This window comes from Dasypus novemcinctus, chromosome 5, assembly GCF_030445035.2.
Source record: "Dasypus novemcinctus isolate mDasNov1 chromosome 5, mDasNov1.1.hap2, whole genome shotgun sequence".
NCBI classification, from domain to species: Eukaryota; Metazoa; Chordata; class Mammalia; order Cingulata; family Dasypodidae; genus Dasypus; species Dasypus novemcinctus.
Window position 1 is genome coordinate 132,101,811 of NC_080677.1, and position 21,535 is coordinate 132,123,345.

Here is a 21,535-nt window from a genome sequence, read left to right on the forward strand (position 1 = left end):
TTAACGTTGATTTGAGGGAAGCGGACCTGGCCCAGTGGTTAGGGCGTCTGTCTACCACATGGGAGGTCCGCAGTTCAAACCCCGGGCCTCCTTGACCCGTGTGGAGCTGGCCCATGTGCAGTGCTGATGGGTGCAAGGAGCACCCTGCCACGCAGGGGTGTCCCCACGTAGGGGAGGCCCATGTGCAACGAGTGCGCCCTGTAAGGAGAGCCGCCCAGTGTGAAAGAAAGTGCACCCTGCCCAGGAATGGTGCCGCACACATGGAGAGCTGACAGAGCAAGATGACGTAACAAAAAGAAACTCAGATTCCTGTGCCGCTGACAGCAACAGAAGCGGACAAAGAAGAACACGTAGCAAATAGACACAGAACAGACAACTGGGGTGGGGGGAGAAAAATAAAATAAATAAATCTTAAAAAAAAAAAGTTGATTTGAAAGGAAAGTCATATTATTATATATAAATAAATTTTCTTTATAGGTATATTATAAAGCAGAAGAAAGCCCAATTGATATAACTTGATATTCTCTCAGAAACAGAATAACCCTACTTGTAAAGATTGTCAAAATCATCCTTAATGTGTTTTTAATTTTTTCCCCAATATGAGTACTTTACTGTTCAATAGTGTCATTCTGTCTCCACTATTATTTAAAGTACTGCTCATGAGTCAGTAACATATATCAAGGCAAGTAGTTTGTGTGTGTGTGAATGTTTGTTTTATTAATGGATAAGGAAATTTTCCTGGGTATAAGTAATTAATGGTAAAAGCAGCTTATTTGTGTTTTTCTCCTGTATTGCAATACGGAGTCATATTCCACTTGCACAAAAACCTTGCAGAACTGCTGGTATGTTGGTTTTGTCCCTTGATTCCCTAAATCAAAAAAGTTTTAAGATATTACTTAATTTTATATTTATATATTATGTATTAATATTTTCATAATATTATGAAAGTAAGCTAACCTAATTTTAAAATAATGTTTTTATAAAGACTTTTTTTTTTTTTAATCCAAAATGAAATCAGTCTTTAGGCAAGTAGAAATGAATATTGAACTATATATACCTTTAAAGTTTGTGAGGCATCTCAAATTCTATTTGCCATGCTTATGATAGTCTGACATAGTGCAGAAGCCCTTGTGACTAATTTACACCACTCATTCCCCAACCATTTAATAGAAAATTCCTGTCTAGCAATAATATAGAATTGGAGGTTATGATAAATTTGTTGCCGGCAATGTCAGTGAATGGATAGTTTTGTGGTTTTAGAAAACCCAGTACTTTGTAGTAATCTAAAAATAATCCAGTAACTTTTACACTTACCTTTATAATATAGAACATATAAATTCTATAGAAAGTGTCACTGTAAAAGCAAAAATTCTAGGATGGTTTCGTCTTTAACAGTAGGACTATAGGAGAATAACATCCATAAAACCACATAATTTTTAGTTTGGGGAAATTTTTAGACCAAAAATGCTACTTATGCAAAAGTACTTCATTATATACTATAGTATTAATTTTTTTTGTTTTACATTTTTTATTTCTTTTTTACTTAGGGATATATTATCGTTAATGCATCTTCAGTTTTCATTTCAGTTTTTTTGTGTCTTAAGGAGGTACAGATTATTTTTTTAAGAAAGGACAAGGTTGTAGGTTTGCATTAAAGAACCCAGTTGCCTTCCCCTTTATTTTGAAATAGATAATACAAGACTGCTTAATGTTGATAGTTTTTGAAGCTGTCTTAAGTGATTACTTTTGTCAGCTATTTCCATCTTAAATGTTCTTTTTTTTTATTTACAGTGAATTTTTTTTAACTGAAAAAATTTTTAAATTTATTTTTAAAACTTTAGGTTACTTACATAAAAGTTATAACGAAAATATAGGGGATTCTCATATACCCCACTATATAGTATTAATCTAACAACTCAATGCAAGCTCAACTGATATGATGAAATTAAGCTAATGGTAGTTTATAATTTACAAACAAAAACAGCAGCAGTTTAAAACTTCTGCCATCTCAAGGTAGTGCTACTGATGATTTTTTTTTTTTTAAAGATTTATTTATTTATTTTTCTCCCCTTCCCCCCGACCCCGGTTGTCTGTTCTCTGTGTCTATTTGCTGCGTCTTCTTTGTCCCCTTCTGTTGTTGTCAGCGGCATGGGAATCTGTGTTTCTTTTTGTTGTGTCAGTTCTCCATGTGTGCGGGGCCATTCCTGGGCAGGCTGCACTTTCTTTTGTGCTGGACGGCTCTCCTTACAGGGCGCACTCCCTGCACGTGGGGCTCCCTTACATGTGGAACACCCCTGCGTGGCACGGCACTCCTTGCACGCATCAGCGCTGCACGTGGGCCAGCTCCACACGGGTCCCCTGTGATAGATGGATGCCCTAACCACTGGGTCAAGTCCGCCACCCTACTGATGAATTAATACAGCTTTTCGCAGAAAATTAGGAAATTTTAGGAGTTTTGTGTCATATCAAGAATTGTATGATGAATAGTCGTCTCAATAAGATACTGAATTAAGAGTCCTTAACAAACTTTAATAACACAAATATTTGTGAATAACAAGTTTTAGAAACCTTTATTAACTTTCTTGGGGGGAGTTTCAGAGTTTTAGTTTGGAAATGGGTTAATTTCTCCAGTGATTGAAAAAAGAGGGGGCTGTTCAAGGAAAGTGTTATCGACAGGAGAAAGGCTGCTTTCCATCTTTACATGAGATTGAAAACTGAGAACCACAGATTTTGTTCTTGGTCTACAGAACTGAGGATTTTATATGCATATCTAAAATCATACTTCCTTTTTTCCTCTAGTAACAAGAGGCAGCTCTCCTATGACAGAGGGTCTTGTATTTCATTGTACTACTGTGTATAGGAAGATTTACACCTTTTTTATGTGCAAATGTACTAAAACATTTTAATATTTTATTTCTTTTAAATCTTATATCATCTGGCTTTTTACACTTCACCTTGCTGGCCAGTACTTCCCCATTCTCCTTTGCTGAATCCTCTTGAGTTTTCTAACCTGCCAAAGTAGGCTGCCCAGGGCTTTGACTTCAGACTCAGACCTTTTCTCTAAATTTGCTCTCTACTGATTTCTCACCTCATCTGACTTTAAATATCATAAGTCTGCTATTCACAAATATATAATCCCAAGCTGCAACCTTTTGAGCTTTTTTATTTAAGTGTTTACATTTCCAGTTGGGTATTTAATAGCCATCCAAAATTTAACATACCTAAAACTTCTAACTCTTAATTCCCTTCCTTTCCCATTCCCAGTGTTCCTCTTCCATGTAGTCTTTCTTATATTGGTAATTGGCCACTCTATTCAATGAGTTGCTCAAACGAAAAATTTGAGAGTCATCCTTGATCCTCCTTTGTCTCACAACCTACTTCAGTTAGTTGGCAAATTCTTTTGGCTCTCCCTTTGAAATATATCCAGAACTCAACCTTTTTTTTAACCTCCATCTTTTGCCTCTCTAATCCAGGTCATCATTGTCCTCTGTTGATAATGATAGTCCATGTAGTCACCATATTATGGTCTCCAACCTACTCTCCCTGCATCCATTTTTGTTCATTTCTGTTATTCATAGAGCAGCCAGAGTGATCTAAGACAGATCAGATCCTTTGCTCAAAACCCTTGCTTGCCCATCATATTCAGAATAAAAATCTGAAGCCCTTACCATGTCATAGATGTTTTGGCTTCCTGCTTTCTCTCCTACTTACCATTCTCCCTCTGATTAAGTTCCAGTCACACTTCCTTTCTGGTTTCTTCCACTGAGAAGAGTACCAGCATTCCTCAAAAAGTTTTCACTTGCTGTTTAACCTCTGCCTAGATACTCTACTTCCACACAGCTAGTACAGCTTTCTTTCTCTGGTTTGTACTTGAATGTTACCTCATCAAATAAATGTAGTGTGTGTGTGCACACGCACACATCCTTGCAGGTGTGGATATGTGTGTATGCACCTGACTGCCTTCTTCACTGGAATGTAAAACTAAGGTCAGAGGTGACAGTATCCCAAGAATGTAGGGCAGTGCTACTAACAATAATATTCAAGAAATATTTTGTGAATGAATTAGTGATTTCATTTGTTTGAGTAATCTTTTCATAATAATTATGAATAATTATAACATTTTGCTTCATAACCACTGTTAATTTAGCTGTAATTGAAGGTTTCTGATTTTATTGCTCACCATTGTTTCTTTTGTAATTTTTATTAAATCCAAAATACATTTTTGCTCTTACTAAAAGTGTCAATGGGAGGTTTTCACAAAGCTACATCATGACTGTCACCTCACTGACAGTGATTGCAAACACCGTTATTTGTAAGATGCATCCCAATTTCAGAGAGGTTAAATTGTACATGTCTTAGAATTGATGAAATAGGTTATATTGTTATTTCCCATCTTGTGATATATATTCTGATTCAGTTTTATCTGGTTTAATGATTTCCTTAAATAGTAATTTCCGGAAAGGGAACTAGAATGATAGAAAGTTTGGCAGAATAAATAATTCTAGGATCATAATCCTTTTGGTTAAGTAGTCTGGTCTGTAGTCTTTACTCACCTGAGTTTAGCATTCCTGCTTACATTATAAAAGGATGCTAATTCACTTTGATTATTAATTTCTTTCAATCATCCTTTCTATCCCTATGGAACTCATATAATTCAGATAAAATCTCCTGTGCCCATTTTGTCACTGAGTTTAATTTCCATCTTGGTTTTTTCATGGCCTTTGGCTGTGGAACACAGTGAATAAAAGTGGGTTCTCTTATCGACTGTAGGAGTTAAATGGACAGCAAGGAGATATGAGGATCCACCATGAATCATTATGGCTAGGGCAGGATATGCAAAAGAAATCTGTTCCATTTTGCTCTCAGAGTTCCAGGTGGTTACTTTTTAATATTCTGTTACTGTTAATAATTATTCATTATTTTATCTGTATTTGTTTGATGTTGTCACTTAGAGTTCTTAATTGACTCTTCCGGAAGTTATTTGAGTCTGACGCTTCCTCTGCTGTGCCCCCCAATTGAGAAAAGAAGTTGTGACAAATGCTAGGAGCCTCAAGTTCTCAAGTTGAGTGGAAATGATGGCTTTAACACAGAACATCTGTTCCATCACTTTTAAATCTTTCAGTAAAATTGTTAATTTTATTATGTACTGAAAGTTCCTAGCACTGAAGTAAGTATTAGCTCTGTGTGCATTGTCACCAGATCTCTTATAAGTTAGTGAAAAGTATTATGCTTTTGATTCATTCTAGACCTCAAACTTTGAAATATATTTGAATTTTGGTAAAAAAGGAAGGACTGTCCACATAAAGCATTCATATTACTTTTATAAGATGAATTATTCCCTAATTTCAGTTTCTTTCAAAAAAGATTCCCATTTTGCGCAATCTTGTTTTCAGTCAGCCAGCCAGAATGTCACTTAGTTTAAATAATGGATGTAGGGAATAATTTATAAACTTAAGTGATATGTTCTTTTATGATTTGTGGGACATTCTTAAGAGGTTATTAGGGACTCTGTGCTTAAATGGTTGTCATTATTTTGGTTGTTATTATTCAAGTTTTAAGTGGTATGGAGTTTTTTTTTTTTAATTTATGTTATTTAATTCTCTTCTTCCCTGTAGCTTTTACAAAACTGATCACAGTAAATGGACAAGAGTATCATCTTCAACTTGTGGACACAGCTGGGCAAGTAAGTCATCTTTAGTATTTCAAAGTCTTATACAGTGAGGAGTGATGAAAGCATTCTTTATAAAACTGCTGAATGGAGGACTTGTGAGGTACATAAATTATGTATCAACAAAGCTGTTTCAAAAAGGAAAAAAAACACACCTTATGCAGTGAATCTTAAAGTCCTGACACTAACACTGATTCTTAAACACAACAGCTATGAAAAAATAAAAACCTCATGTTTATATATAATCAAGTATATATTAATAAGCTATCTATTTTGTCTTTTCTAAGAGGTTATGACATTTTTTCAAATAATTAACTTGTTTTCCTGCTTCTTTAGAATTGTTTAAAATATATTTATAACATTTTGAGGGCTTATGTTTATTATAGAATAGTGATTTTCCAAACTTTAATTTTATATTAGAGAATCATATTAGTGTTATCCTCACTTTGTGATACATATTCTCTTACATTAAGAGCAAAGGTAAATATTTTCTAAGGGAAAAGCATGAGCAAAGGTATAGGGCAGAAATGAGCTAGTTTTATCTTTTGAGGGCTTGGTCCATAAGAAAACCAATTTGATTGGCGTAGACGATCATTTGAATATTGCATTCAGTTTATATAATTATATTTTATGATGGATGAAATTGGTAATGATTGCTAAATCAAAGTGTTTCAATTTGATTGGCTAGACAGTAGATAATTGCTGAAGGTTAAGTGACCCCCAAAAAGATATTTACAAGTTATTGTAGAAATGATGTGTGGAATGGATTGTCTCAGGGTATTGACTAAGAGCAAGGATGAAAGAAATTCAGAATACTTGAAGGTATCAAAGAAAACCCTTTGACAGCTGAGCTTCCCTGTTACCGTGGTTCCAAGTCTTAGCATTTACTAGAAGCCATTCTGTTAGACTAAATTTATTACAGTTCATTGGGGGTGAGGAGGAGAGATGTAAAGATGCTGGGTTTTCAGTTTCTAGCTCCTCACCTGAACTTCTCCTGCCCTTGCATCAGCAAAGACTCAAAAGTACCAGGATGTTGTGTGTAGTATAATGTGGTCTGCATGTTAAATGGAGGTTTTTTTCCCCTGGAAATTGTGTTAGACCTATCATAATGTGACCTGTCTTACGGGTTTGGCATAAATTCCCTCTGCTTTGTGTTTTTGGTTTTTTTTACACACACATACCCCCACTCCCAACCCTCCCCCACCCCCACCCCCTCATCGTTTGCACTTGCTGTGTCTGTTCCTCTTCCTTGTTTCTTTGGGAGGTACCAGGATCTCCGATGTGGGAGGGAGGGAGGTGCCTAATCGTTTGAGCCACCTCCATTCCCTGTTTTTGTTACCTCTCATTATGTTTTTTTCCTTGTGTCTCTTGTTGCATCAGCTCATTGTGCCTGCTGGTTGCAGCAGCTTGCTGTCTTGCTTGTCGTCTTTAGGATGCACTGGAACCTCTACTCCCTGCTTTGTTGTGTCTGTCATGTTTTTCTTCTTATGTCTCTTTTTGCATCATCTTATTGCATCAGCTTGCCAGACCTGCCCATCACACCAGCTCGCTGTCTTCTTTAGGAGGCACGGGAAACCAAACTAGGGATCTCTCATGTTGTAGGCGGGAGCCCAATCGCTTGAGCCACATCCACTTCCCGTGCTTTACGTTTTGAAGTGAATGTAAAATAAAAGTGTGACACCCTAGGGAAGCAAGAAAATTAACTATGCTGAGTGGCTTTAGCACTGGAGAAAATGTTTCTAATTCTGGAGTTTGAATACTGGAAGCTTCAAGAAAATAAATATGTATATCTCATTGAGATTTGGTATATAGAGGTATAAATTCTACTTATTCATCCTCCATGCTCTTGCGTGATGGTGAAGATATTATGCTTTAGTAATCAGACAACCTAATCCTTTTATTAGAGCAGAGCCAGCCTGAGCATTTACTCTAAAGGTTATCTGTGTATTTGACTGTGAGTTTGAGGTTTATTAGAACAAGGGGAACAGTACGAGTTTCCATTAGGGAATGATGATACAGCTTGCTTTAGAAATCCCTGAGGGAGGCTCTTAGAAAACTGGGTTGGGTTTTTTAAGTTTATATCTTTCTTTCATAGGTAAGGTGACTGTATAATCTATCACCTAAACCAAGGCCCTTTTGACATGGGATGGTGGGAGGGGGGGTCTGCTAGTAATAATTAGGCTGAAGCAACAGATTTGTAAATTGTAACTGTCCCAAACAAGTGAGTAGGATTCTGATTATTATCAGGATTTCAGTTTGCTTTTATAATTTTGTTTTGAATTTTCTGCTCCTGAATAGTGAGGGTAGGGGTATAAATTGGTAAATCACTTCCATGTAATGTTACCATAGAAACACATGTTATATTAAACCACTAGGAAAACAGTATCTCATAGCTGTCTGGAGTGTGGCTTCTAAGGTCAGACTGCCTAGGTTTGAATCCTGGCTCTACTTAGTAACCCAGTAAGCTTGAGAAAGTTATTTGAACCTTTATGTGCCTCCGTTTCTTTATCTGTAAGATAGGGATCATTGTATTAATAGTACCTGCCCTTATGGGATTGTTATGTGACTTAAAGTAGATTTATGAAGTTTAGGGAGATTTGATCTTTCATTTGTAGATCTTTGATATTACTGAGGCTAGAGCAGTGCCTGCCATATTAAGAACTGAGTGTTAACACCTGTAAGTGGTAGTATTGAACTAGAGGTGTCCTTGTGTCCTTGACTCCTTATCAAATAGATGAGGTGTTCTTTTGAGGCACTGTGTTGCTCTAAAACATATATACAGTTGGGCATAAAACATTTTTAAATGTTTTAGTGCAGTAGTGTTTGAAACAATGAAACCAAAAGAATGAGAAATTTTAGGGAATGGCTATGTGATGTGAGATGTCAAAGAGCAGTAGTAGGATTACTAGCTCTATCTTGCTCCTTTGGGTTCTGTTACTATCAGATGAGACTTTTGAAAATTGTTGCATAAAAATTTAGCCACTTTGAATATTTTTTTCTCATTGCAGCTGATGGTTCTTAAAGGATATAATCACAGCTGGGAGACAATCAAAAAGTTAATGCTAGTATATACAATTTATGATGGTAAAACAGGCATATCCTTTCTGACATGGTTACACCCCCTTATGAATAAGAATGAAGCTCATATTTACTGCTCTGAGAGCTATTTATTCATTTTTCTTTATTAGAGAAGTTGTGGGTTTACAGAACAATCATGCATAAATTACAGGATTCCCTTATACCACCCTATTACGAACACCTTTATATTGGTATGAAATATTTGTTACAATTGATAACACATTTTTATAATTGTGCTATTAACTATAGTCCATGGTTTCACTTACAGTTTACTGTATAATGAAGTTCCATGGATTTAAAACTTTTTTAAAATTAGATTCTTTAATTTTTATTCTCTTTATTTTTATATACAATCCGTAACATTTCCCCTGAATGTGAATTAGATGTATATTTCATTACTGTTAATTACATTCACAGTATTGTGCTACCATCATCACCATCTATTACCAAAACATGTCATTCCAGATAGGAACCCTATACATTTTAAGCCTTAACTTCCCATTCCCAACCCCTACCCTGTCTCCTGGTAATCTATATTCTAGATTCTGACTGTGAGATTTGTTTATTCTGGTTACTTCAAATGAGTGAGATCATATAATATTTTTTCTTTTCGTCTGACTTACTTTACACAACATGATGTCTTCAAGGTTCACCCATGTTGTAGCTTGTTTCAGGACTTCATTTCTTTTTTTACAGCTGAAAAATATATACCACATTTTTATTTATCCGATCTTCTGTTGATGGGCCACTTGGGTTGCTTCCATTATTTGTCAGTTGTGAATAATACTACTATGAACATTGATGTGCAAATATCTGTTAAGAGTCCCCACTTTCAATTCTTTTGGATATATACCTAGTTGTGGGATTGCTAGGTCATTTGGTAGTACTATACTTAGCTTTCTGAGGAAACGCCAAATGCATAAGAGCTATTTCTAAATTTACTTCATATTGGACTAATTCTGGAGTTAAGAATGGTAGTAATATATGAGTAAGGTGATTAAGAAACAAATCTTTTAATATAAAAGTAATTAATAGTAAATTTCACACATTTTATGAGCAAAATTGTACATAATAAATTGTGGTACAGTGATACATGATAAACAGGTGTTTAGTGGTTTTATATTAGTACATATGTATCACTATAGGGATGGTTAACGTAGCTAAAATACAAGTTGATTATTTGTAGTTTGCATGAAATATTTTTTTTTGCATAATTTTGAGGTAAGAGTATATACCCTTAAATTAATGTGGGGATAAGATTGTGAGCCAGCAAAAAAAAGTAAAATGTTGCGTATTCTGTATTAATGGTTTAGGTAGACTCACTGTTATGAATAAGATCTAAATCAATGATAGTCAATTTTATAATCTATCACCAAATTTTCCATTCTGTATTCTGCTTCCTAGTCCACACTGCCTTTTAAAAACAATTTTTTTCATTTTAAAAAATAGGTAATAAATGCATATGTATAAAAGTAAAATAGCACAGAAAGATTGAGTAAAACTTGTATTTCCTATCCTTGCTACCTAGCCCCAATCCCATCCAGTAACTTGTTAGCATTTCTAATATATACTTCCAAGATATTTTTTATATGAATAAGCAGATACAGTTTTAACTTGTCTTTTTCTTTTTTACACAAAAAGTAATATATCTCTATCTTGGGGATTATTCCATAATAATAAATATGGCCTGTTCCCCTCCCCTGCTTGGCTGCATAATAATCATTGTTTGAATGTATCATAATATCAATTAACATTTAGATGATTTCCAGTGTTGCTGCTACCAACAGTGTTTCAGTGAATATCATGTGTTCTTTTACACCTGGGTATATAAGTTTAAGAAAAATTCTTGAGTATAGGATTGCCAAATCATACAAGTACAGTTTACATTCTCCAACAGTGAATGAGAGTGCCTTTTTCCCTGCACCCTCACCAAGCCAAAGTGTTAACTTAATTTTTTATATTTGCCAATCTGATAGGTGAAAAATAGTATCTCAGTATGATTTTAATGTATTTTTTCTTACTGTGTGAGAGAGTGACTGTATTTTCTTAGGTTTGAGAATATTTGTATTTCCTTTTCTGTCGGTCCATGTACTTTGCCCTTTTTTTCTGTTGAGTGGTTGGTTTTGCTTATTGCTCTGAGAGACTCTGCTATGTAAAGAAAATTAGCATTTTGTACATGATCTGGGCTCCTGCCTACCACATGGGAGGTCTGAGTTCAGTTCCCAGTGCCTCCTAAAAAGATGACCAAGACAGTGAGCTGATGTGATGGCCTTGTGCAGCAAGATAACATAACAAGATAATGCAACAAGGGACACAGGAAGGAAAACATAATGAGAGACGCAACAAAGCAGGGAGTGGATGTGGCTCACGCAATTAGACACCTCCCTCCCATGTGGAAGGAAGGTCCCAGATTCAGTCCTGGTGCCTCCTAAAAAAAGAAGATGAGCACACAACAAACAGACACAGAAAGTGTGAACAACTAGGGGGTGGGAAGAAAGAAATAAAATCTTAAAAAAATAATAAAAAAAAGCAACCACAACCTACCACCAGGTCTTGAAATGTTTCCCTACATTTTCTTCTAGGAGTTTTACAGTTCTAGCTTTTATATTTAGGTCTTTGATCCATTTTGAGTTAATTTTTGTATAAGGTATGAGAAAAGGATCCTCCTTTCTTTTGGATATGGATATCCACTTCTCCCAGCACCATTCATTGAATAGACTTGTTTTCACCAGCTGGGTGGGCTTGACAGCCTTGTCAAAAATCACTTAATCATAGATGTGAGGGTCTGTTTCTGAACCATCAGTTGGGTTCCGTTGGTCTGTTTATCTGTTTATGCTAGTACCATGCTGTTTTTATTATGGTAGCTAAGTCTGCAAGTGAGAGTCCTCTCACTTTGTTCTTCCATTTTAAGATATTATCTGGCTATTCAGGGCCCCTTACCCTTCCAAATAAACTTGATAATTGGGTTTTTCATTTCTTTTAAAAAGGCTGTTGGAATTTTATTGGGATTGCATTGAATCTTTATATCAGTTTGGTAGAATTGACATTTTGACAATATTTAGGTCTTCTCTGATATCTTTTAGCAATGTGTTGTAGTTTTCTGAATACAAGTACTTTACGTCTTTGGTTGAGTTTGTTCCTAAATATTTGATTCTTTTTGTCACTATTATAAATGGAATTTTTTCTGGACTTCTCCTCAGATTGCTCATTACTAGTATAAAAACATTACAGGTTTTTGTGTATTAATCTTACATCCTGCCACTCTGCCAAACTCGTTTTTAGCTCTAGTAGTTTTGTTGTACTTTTTCAGGACTTAATTTTTTAATTTATTGAGATTGTTTTGTGACCCTATATATGGTCTGTCCTGGAGAAAGATCCATGAGCACTTGAGAAGAATGTATATCCTGCTGATTTGGGGTGCAGTGTTCTGTCTTTTAGGTTTTGTTCCTTTATCATTTTATTCAGACTCTTTATTGATCCTCTACTCTGATGTTCTATCCAGTGATGAGACTGTGGTATATTGACATCTCCAACTACTGTTTTAGAAACATCTGTGTCTCCTTCCAGTTTTGTCAGTGTTTACGTCATGTAACTTAGATCATCCTGGCTAGGTGAATATTTATGAATGATTGTTATTTCTTTCTGGTGATTTACCCCTTTTATTAATTTATAACATTCTTCCTTGTCTATAATTTCAACTTTACTATTAAAGGCTATTTCATCTGATATAAGTGTAGCTATGTCAGCTTTTTTTTTGATATTGTATATATAGAATATCTTTCTCAAGCCTTTCACTTTCAATCTATTTGTATCCTTGGGTCTAAGATGAGTCTCTTGTGGACAGCATATAAATGGCTCATATTTTCTTATCCATTTCACCAGTCTGTGTCTTTCGTTTGGGGAGTTTAATCCATTAACATTCAATGTTAGTGCTGTAAAGGCAGTTCTTCACCCATTTTGACCTTTGGGTTTTATCTGTCATATGTTATTTTTACCACTCTTTGTACGTGTTTAATTACTTTTACTGATTGAAAGACAGTCTTGCCAGCTATAACACTATTGGCTGGCAGTTTTTCTCTTTCATATCTTAAATATATCATACCACTGCCTTCTTGCCTCCATGGTTTCTGGTGAAAAATCAGCAGTTTATGTTATTGGGCGTCCCTTGTATGTGATGATTCTCTTTTCTCTTGCTGCTCTCAGGATTTTCTCCTTATCTTTGGTATTTGCATTCTGATTAGTAAGTGCCTTGGAGTAGGTCTTTTTGGATTTATTTGGATGGGAGTATGTTATACTTCTTGGATACAGATATATGTTCTTCAGTAGGATTGGGAAATTTTCTACCATTGCTTCACATATTCCTTCTGCCCCTTTTCCCTTCTTTCCTCCTTCTGGGATACCCATGACACATATGTTTGTGTGTCCCCTGCCATCCTTTAGCTTCCTGAGACCCAGTTCAATTTTTTTCTGTTCTTTATCTGTTCTTTTGTACGTTTACGTTCAGAGACCCTATCTTCAAGTTCACTGATCCTTCTGCCTCTTCAAATCTGTTATATGCCTCCAGTGTATTTTTAAATTTTATTTATTGTACCATTCATTCCCATAAGATCTGCTGTTTTTTCATATGTGCTTTCAGATCCTTCTTTGTACTTACCCAGTGTCCTTTATTAAGGAGGTACCAGGGATGGAACCCACGACCTCATATGTGGGAGGCAGGCACTCAACCACTGAGCTACATCTCCTCTCTGTGTCTTCTTAATATCCTTAATCTCTTCAGCCATTTCATTGAATTTATTAAGGATATTTGTTTGAACATCTATGATGACTCCTTTATATGATCTGGGGGCTTAGTTTGTTCCTTTTGCTTGGCCATAGCTTCCTATTTCTTGGTATGGATTGCAATTTTTTGTTGGTGTCTTGGTATCTGATTTATTTGATGTATTTATTCTGGGCTCAGTTTCTCTCTTTAGTCTAGGGCTTTCTATTGGTTGTCTTTGTGCTACAGCCCCTCTTTAATACTTGGCTGAGCTTAATTTGAAAGTTTATTGTGGCTTGTGTTTAGCCAATCTGAATTTTTTCACCTCATTTTCATCTCTTTTTTGCCCTTTCTTCCTTGTTGGTTGTGGAGTAGGAGCTGAACATGCTTGTTAGTAGAATAAGCCATGGAGGCTAAAGCTGCCCACATTGCCCTGGGAACTGATAACGGTTCTCCTCTGTCAGAGGAAGGCATGGAGCCCCGCCCCATATGCAGTAATCCAAGCCATGAAGGCCAAGACCATTTATAGTTTCCTGGAGAGACTTATGAAGTTCCATGCCTCTTCCCTCTCTGCCTGGGGCAGGGATAGATCTGCAGGTGTGAGCAGAAAACTTAGCCATATAGGTCAAAAATGAGTGCCGTTGTCTATATAGACTGACGAAGCACTAGCACCCCTCCTGCTCTTTCAGGGGCAAGGATGGAGTCAGAGAAAAGTCTAATAGTCTAGTCCATGCAGTGCCTGAACATCTCTTCTGTCCCCGTTTTTGGAAAAGGGCGCTTCCAACTCCAGCCAAGGAATAGCTCCTGAGGTGGCTTGCACTGCCAGTGGGGGATAGGCACTGGCCTCCACAGCATGGCATACTCTGCACATATATTCACTATAGATAAGAAAGTCTCTTCCTTCCATTCTTCCAAGAATGTCGCCGGATGCTTTTCTCGTCTCCTGAGCCCCCCAAACAGGTGATTTAAATAGCTCTGGCTGATTACTAACGGCCCTATAGGATGAGCTGAGTTCTTAGAGCACCCTACTCTGCCACCATTAAAAGAATACTTTTAAATAAGATCGTGTTACAGTTTTCCTATTAATTTAGGATTAATCTGGATCTATTAGATAGGAAGATTCTGCATATTCCTACTTGCACACTATCATCTGTTTAAGTCTTTGTCTCTTGGGAATATTTTAAGATTTTCTTGATGAATCATGTTTTATTTTATGTTTGTTCCCAGGATTTATCTTTTTTTTGTTGCTGTTGCAGGTGGAGAGGGAGCGTATTGCCCTCTCAGTCTTTTTACCTTTTAACTGGTTGTTTTTTACACACAACTCTTAAATATGTTTGCTATTTTCCTTAATACCACATCCTCCTAATAAGTGAAAGGTACTTTAAGCTTTTGATTATTGGATCTATTCTAGCTGAGCTGGTGACTAAAATCATTTGGGATTTTGTATTTTGTTTATAATCTAGGTAGAAAGATCTGCCTTACTGAATATATCACCCACCGTTTTTTTTCCCAAACATCACCACAGATGGATTCAACTTAAAGAATATACTAGTACTAAAAGCAAGTATTATACTAGTACTAAAAGCAAAGGTTTCAACCTTTGGCATGTATAGTAAGTTCTATGATGTAGAAATGCTGTTTTCTGATTAATGGCTATTGTTAATGAAATCAGGAAATTGATAGGCTTAATTTTCTTTGATTTTTGAAAGATATTATCACATTGTGATAATTCAGGGACTCTTTTAATTTGGTTGTAACCATACTATGGAATTGCAGGGTTAACAGAGATAGCTGCTTGATGGTAATAGTGATTTAATAACTTAATTTCTCTATAATAGCATTAAGAGGATATGATGTACTAATAATTATATTTCAGCTGAGAATGAAATGTGCCAGACAGTAGTACGTGCTAACAAAAACTGATATTGATATTGGAACTTTTAAAATATGTTTAATGATTCCCTAATTAAAACAAAGTTTCTTAAAGTTGCGTTATAAAACTGAGAACTAATACATGATTGCATGATGTGTCCCTTTATTTTAAAAAAATATATATATTTTTTATTAGAGAAGTTGTGAATTTACAAAACAGTAAGCATGATATGCAGAATTCCCATACAACAGTCCTCCACCAACACCTTACATTGTTGTGGAACAATTGTTAGAGATTATAAGGGACTATCCAACGATTCTTACCAATAACTATGGTCTGTAGTATACACTTGGTATATTTTTCCATACCTGCCCTGTTATTAATCCAGTACCTTCTTTGAAATTGATGCAAGAATATTACAATATTGCTGTTAACTATAGTCCATAGATTACACCAGTTATATTTTTCCCAAGCATCCCCATATTCTTGCCACCTTGTACCTTTTGTTTTTAATATCTAAAGTAGCTCAGGAAATAACTTTTTTGATCCCCACAAGGTTCCTGAATTTTATATAAAATTCAAAAGTCTGAGTACGTGATTTAGGCTAGTGTTTTGATTCTCTTCTTTTCTCTTCCTCTCTAAACTGTAAATGACCTTGACCCATAGGTTGAAAAAAAAAAACCCACTATTACAGGCCAAATACTTAGACCAACGTAATTAAAATGCACAGAAATGGAGTTATTTGCAAATAGGCTAAGTTATAATTTGACAATTTCAAATATGAAAATGAAGATGTATGGAATAAAGCAATGGGATTTAGAAATTTCTTGCAAGATCTAGTAGATTCTGGATTTTTCTACTGTAAAAGAAGCACGGTTTAGAAGATTATCACTGAACCAGTCATCTTTTACATTAGAGTAGTCATCCGCCTTCCCAGTAAAGTCCTAGATCAGCCAGAGTCATTTTTTAATAATGTCTGAGAGTACATGATCACCTTCAAACCAGTCTTAAATCTTCAGTGTATATGTTATATTTCTGGAATAATATTGTGATCCAATTTATGCTTGATTTCTTTGATGAATATGTGAAAAATGTTAGGTGAAGATTGTTTGTTAGGATCTATGAAGAGTTTACTCAAATGTAATTTTTTCCCCCCACAGGATGAATATTCCATCTTTCCTCAGACATACTCCATAGATATTAATGGTTATATTCTTGTGTACTCTGTTACATCAATCAAAAGGTAATAATTGCTATTTGTGTTTGAGTTTGCTACAATTAAATAATATTAATCCTTTCAAAAGGTTCTGCTTATATTAGTGGTAGCAACCAATTTAATTATTAGATGAAGTGTTTTTTAGTAATTGTCTTATGGAGCAAATGGGTTGTTAAAAAAATTGTCTGGATAGATGTTCTGTTACACTGATGGAATGGAAACCTGTACTTGTTATCTCATTCTGCATAGATATTGATTGAGCATAATTCTGAACTTTTCTGCTAATTGAAATGGTAAAAATACAAATTTATTTTAGTTTTTGTGTGTTTTTTATTTTCTATTTGTATTTTTTATACAATTTTAAATTGTATTCTATTTCTAATAAATAATATGTGTGTTTCAGTTTGTTGAATAGTTTATCCTTTGATTTTATGAGTAATAACATCCTCACTTTACATAAAAGTGGGGCTACTGTTTTTGTTAGTGAGAATAGATTTAGGGTGCCTCTATGCATTATACATATATTATCCTTCTGTTTTCAGGGCATAGCATGTATGGTAATAAGGAAGAGTTGAGAATGTAGGTAGTCTTACTGGAGCTGAACAAAACTGAATCTAGTAGCAGAGCTCGAAATCCTGAGTAACAGTTTATATCTATGAATTCATAAAAATGTCATTGCCAATGGAGGGGAATTTTGTGGCTATTTAACATCTCTTGAGTGTTTGTGACAGGCCAGGATGTTTGCTACACTGTTTACATATATAATTATAGTATTTCATTTAATCACCCCTTAAACAGTCCTTTGCCAGAATATACTCTTATTTCCTGCTTCAAATAGAAAGAAACTGAGTCACAAGGGGTTGAGTATATTTTCCCAAGGTTGTACAGAAAGTATTTGACAGTATGAGTCTCTTATCTCTGATTCTACATTCAAGGCCAGCACTGTTCAATAGAACTTACTGTGATGATGGAACTATTTTCTATCTATGCTGCCCAGTGTGGTAGCCACTATCCACATGTGGCTATTTAAATTTACTTTAGCTAAAATTAATAAAATTAATTCATTTTCTTGGTCACACTAGATGTTCATTAGCTTTATATGGATAGTGGCTACCGTATTGGACAGTGCAGATCTCTTCAACACAACTTTGCAATTTGCTTTACTATTAATGTTTTATTTTTTTATTAATGTTTTATTTAACCTTTTACTCCATGTCAGGGAAGCTTACTTTCAGATTATGTTATCTGGTTATAAAATGTTCATTCTTATAAACCCCCAAGAAAGCTTACAGTTGAATCAAAACTGAGTACCAGAACCAATCGAGGAAATGTGAAAAATCAGAAACAGTGAGGTAGGGAGGATCACCATTAGTCTAATTAATTACCCAAGTATAGAAACTTAATGTCTTGGTGTGTTTCTTTCCGATCTTCTTTTTATTTTGTACCAATTGTTCTAAAACAGTTGCTCTCTGTGTTTTAAATTTTTATTACCATGTAATATAAAATTTTCCATATTACCTATTCATTGAAAACAATAAATGGACTCTATAATATTCCGTGTTCAACAATAGAACTATCTATCTAATGTGTTTATATTTTTGTCACTAAAAATAATGCTTCAGTTTTATGCATAACACTACTGCCTATTCTTTTTACCTTAGTTTTCCTATTGATTTGCAAGAGCACTTTAAAGAGTAAAATTCTTAGTCCTTTTTGTCATCCTAGCTACAAATATTTTCTAAATTTTGATTATATTTTTAAAATTTATTGCATGCACAAAACTTGTTCAGTACTCATTTGCTCAGTAAATTCTAGATATTTATTTATATATATAGATAAATTTTTTCAGAAGAATTTGATTTTTTAAGTTAGTATTTATATATATATTTTTTAGGTGGGAGGGGAATTAAGATACTGAATTTAAGTGGCTGCCATATAATTCCCTGATCAGAACAAATTTTTAATATGCCAGTAATCTAAGTGAATGTCCTAAGATCAGATGAGTTTATAGATTTCCATTATTTCACAAATTTTCTTGACAGACTGCTTGCATTCAAAGACTTTCATTATTTGTGAGTGTTATTCTATGTGATTTTTAGAAAATAGTTACTTTACAAATTATTACTCAAATTTAGTTGGTAGAAAACTTTTTAATGCAAACATTGATCCTTTGTTTAATCTCCCTTTTTTGTGGGCATAGATTAGATGACATTCAAGAATCAAATTGAAAACATAGCATTTGTCACTGGGGAAATTGAAAAATATATTAAGATATACTTAAAAATATGAAAACTTGCTTACACCAAGGACTTGATATATTTTTGGGTCACTGTGGCCTAACAGCATGGCAGATAGACAAAAAGTTTGCCGTGTCATCTCGGTGTTAACCTTAGGCAAGTTCTGACCCTGTTTTTTCTCAGTAAAGTAGTAGGTATGTTTTGTTTTGTTTTGTTTTAAAATGATACCTTTCATTTTTATAACTCATAGTTTAATGGGCATTCTCAATAAATTTCAAACATGAGGAAGTAAGGGAGGAATGGTGTTTGTTTTGTTCTTTAGAAAACTATAGACTGAATACATAATATTTATGAATAACTGAAAAATATGTTAGTGAATGTTTCTAAAGAAAAAAACTAAATTGTTGATCGAACTGTCTAATCTTTTTGGTTGAATTTAGTCTTATCCTAATTATAACCATTGTTCATTGTTTTGTGAAATGAAACATAAGTCTCAGATTATTCCTTTATATTATAAAGCCCCTGTAAGATTGTTCCTTCAAACTAAACATAAAGCAAAAACATACCCAACTTTGTTATTTCTCGAAACCGAAAAAGAACCAAGATCGAGAGAGAGGAGATTTGGGTTCTTGTTTATCCCTACTAAAAATGTACAACTTTGGATAAATCCTTCACTTTGTGATTCCTTAGATTTGTCCACTGTAAATTAGATAGGTTGATATAGAGGACCTCTTTTAACTTAGTATAATACTTGGAAATAGTGGTTAATGAAAAGTGTGAAAAAGTGATGTGAATCTCCAGTGTTTGGTTTTATTTTAAACCGTAAGTATACATTATCACTAATCTTCTGAAATAAGGCCAAGATCATCATCTTTCTGGGTATATTTTTGAAGGCAGAGCCAGCAGTTTGCTGGCAAATGTTGAACAGCTGGTTCTCTGGGTGAAGATAGGCATGATTTTGTGGCCTTTGGCCAACATCAGTGATCCAAATGTTCCTACTATTGCAGATTTAAGTTACAAGTGTGATGCACACAATCAGCTCTTGGCAGGTGAGGGCTAGCTCCAGTATTGTCATCAGCATATTGATGGTATTTAAAGTTGGGAGGTTGAGATCACCAAGAGAATGAGTATATCTGGAAAAGAAAAGAATAAGAGCTGAATACTAGGGCACTTCAACTTTCAGAGGTTGAAGGGAGAAACTGAGGAAAAGTATAAAGAGGTGAGAAACCAGGAAAGCGTGGTATGGAAGCCAAGTGAAGAAAGTGTTTCAAGGAAAAGAGTAATGATGAGCTATGTCAAGTGTTGCTACCCATAAATTAGTACAGTGAACCCTGAAAATTGGCCATTGGATTTAGCATCATGGATGTCATTAGTGACTAAATAGCAATTTCAAGAAAGATTGGGGGAAGCGGACTTGGCCCAGTGGTTAGGACACCCATCTACCACATGGGAGGTCCGCCATTCAAACCCCGGGCCTCCTTGACCTGTGTGGAGCTGGCCCATGCGCAGTGCTGATGCGCGCAAAGAGCCCCATGCCATGCAGAGGTGTCCCAGCGTAGACAGTTCTTGCAAGGAATTTTACTGTTAAAGGAAGGAGAAAAATAGGACTATAGTTGGATGGGACCAGAGAGTCAAAATAGAGAGCTTTTTAAAAAGATGGGTGAAGTAGCAGTGTGCTTGTATGCTGATGGGAAATACCTGTCAAGAGGGAGGAAACGATGATACAGGAGAAAGAGGGAGAACAGCGGGAGCCATATCCATGAGTAGGTGAGTGAGTTTGGCCTACAGTGCACAAATTAGAGTTTGCCTCAACAAGATAGATGGATAAGTTATCCATAGACAGTCATAGTAATATGAGATAAGGAAGAGCATATTGACACAAGTGCACGATAGTCTTGTAGTTGTGGTGATCAGAGAGCAAGGAAGTTATGATTGCTTCTTCTTTCTTAGTGAAATGAAAATCAGAATCATCTGAGAACAAGAAAGGGAAGAGGTTTGAAGTAGTCATCTAGGAGATCCAGTTGACTTGGGAAATACACTTTTGAGCTCTGTATTAAGGGCTCATTTGATGTTAGTGAGTACAAATTTAAAGTGAGATAGTCATCATAGTTCTGTGTTTCTCTCCAGCCGTGCCATGTTCACCAATCAGATACAGGTAGAAAATAGTATTTAACAGTGTTGGAATTTAGCCAGGAGATATGTTGAACCAAGAAGTGGGAAAGAGAGTTGGAGGAGTGATTATAATGATAGACTGTGAAATTTTTATGGAGTAAGTAAGGATGTGAAGTCATGGGGGCAGAGGCAAGAGGGATAGAGGAAAGATGGTAGAATCAATGAATTATAAGACTCTGAGCCAAAAGATCGTTAGAGTTGAAGTGAACTGGAAAAAAAGGTGTGGTCGCTAGATAGAAGGGTGTATACAAATGAGAGTAAGGGAGGATTTATAATTTATTGGTAATCATAAAGTGTGACAGTTGGCATGTGTGGCTAAAGTGGGAGGAAAGGATAAAAGAAACAAGAGGCCCAAAACCTGTGAAACCCAAGAACAGGGAATTGAAATTACTGGAATAGTGTTAGACAGAATAATCAAAAGGTAGAAAGAAGGAACATGTCTTGGAGCCAGTAAATGAGTGCAATGAAATAGGTTAATGGATGCATTGTCTGATAGGTGAGATTCAAGATTGAGTGAAGGAGGGAAGGGAGGGAA

The 21,535-nt window shown here is 35.3% G+C and overlaps 1 protein-coding gene across 1 annotated transcript in view; it reads left to right on the plus strand.

Moving 5' to 3' along the window:
• The window catches only part of RHEB (Ras homolog, mTORC1 binding), a 69,584-nt gene that overhangs the window by 36,160 nt on the left and 11,889 nt on the right, over window positions 1-21,535 (plus strand). Inside the window, exons 3-4 of the mRNA XM_004476297.3 lie at window positions 5,616-5,683; window positions 16,536-16,618. Of these exons, the coding sequence (XP_004476354.1) occupies window positions 5,616-5,683; window positions 16,536-16,618 (151 nt within the window). The remainder of the gene's footprint in view (window positions 1-5,615; window positions 5,684-16,535; window positions 16,619-21,535) is intronic.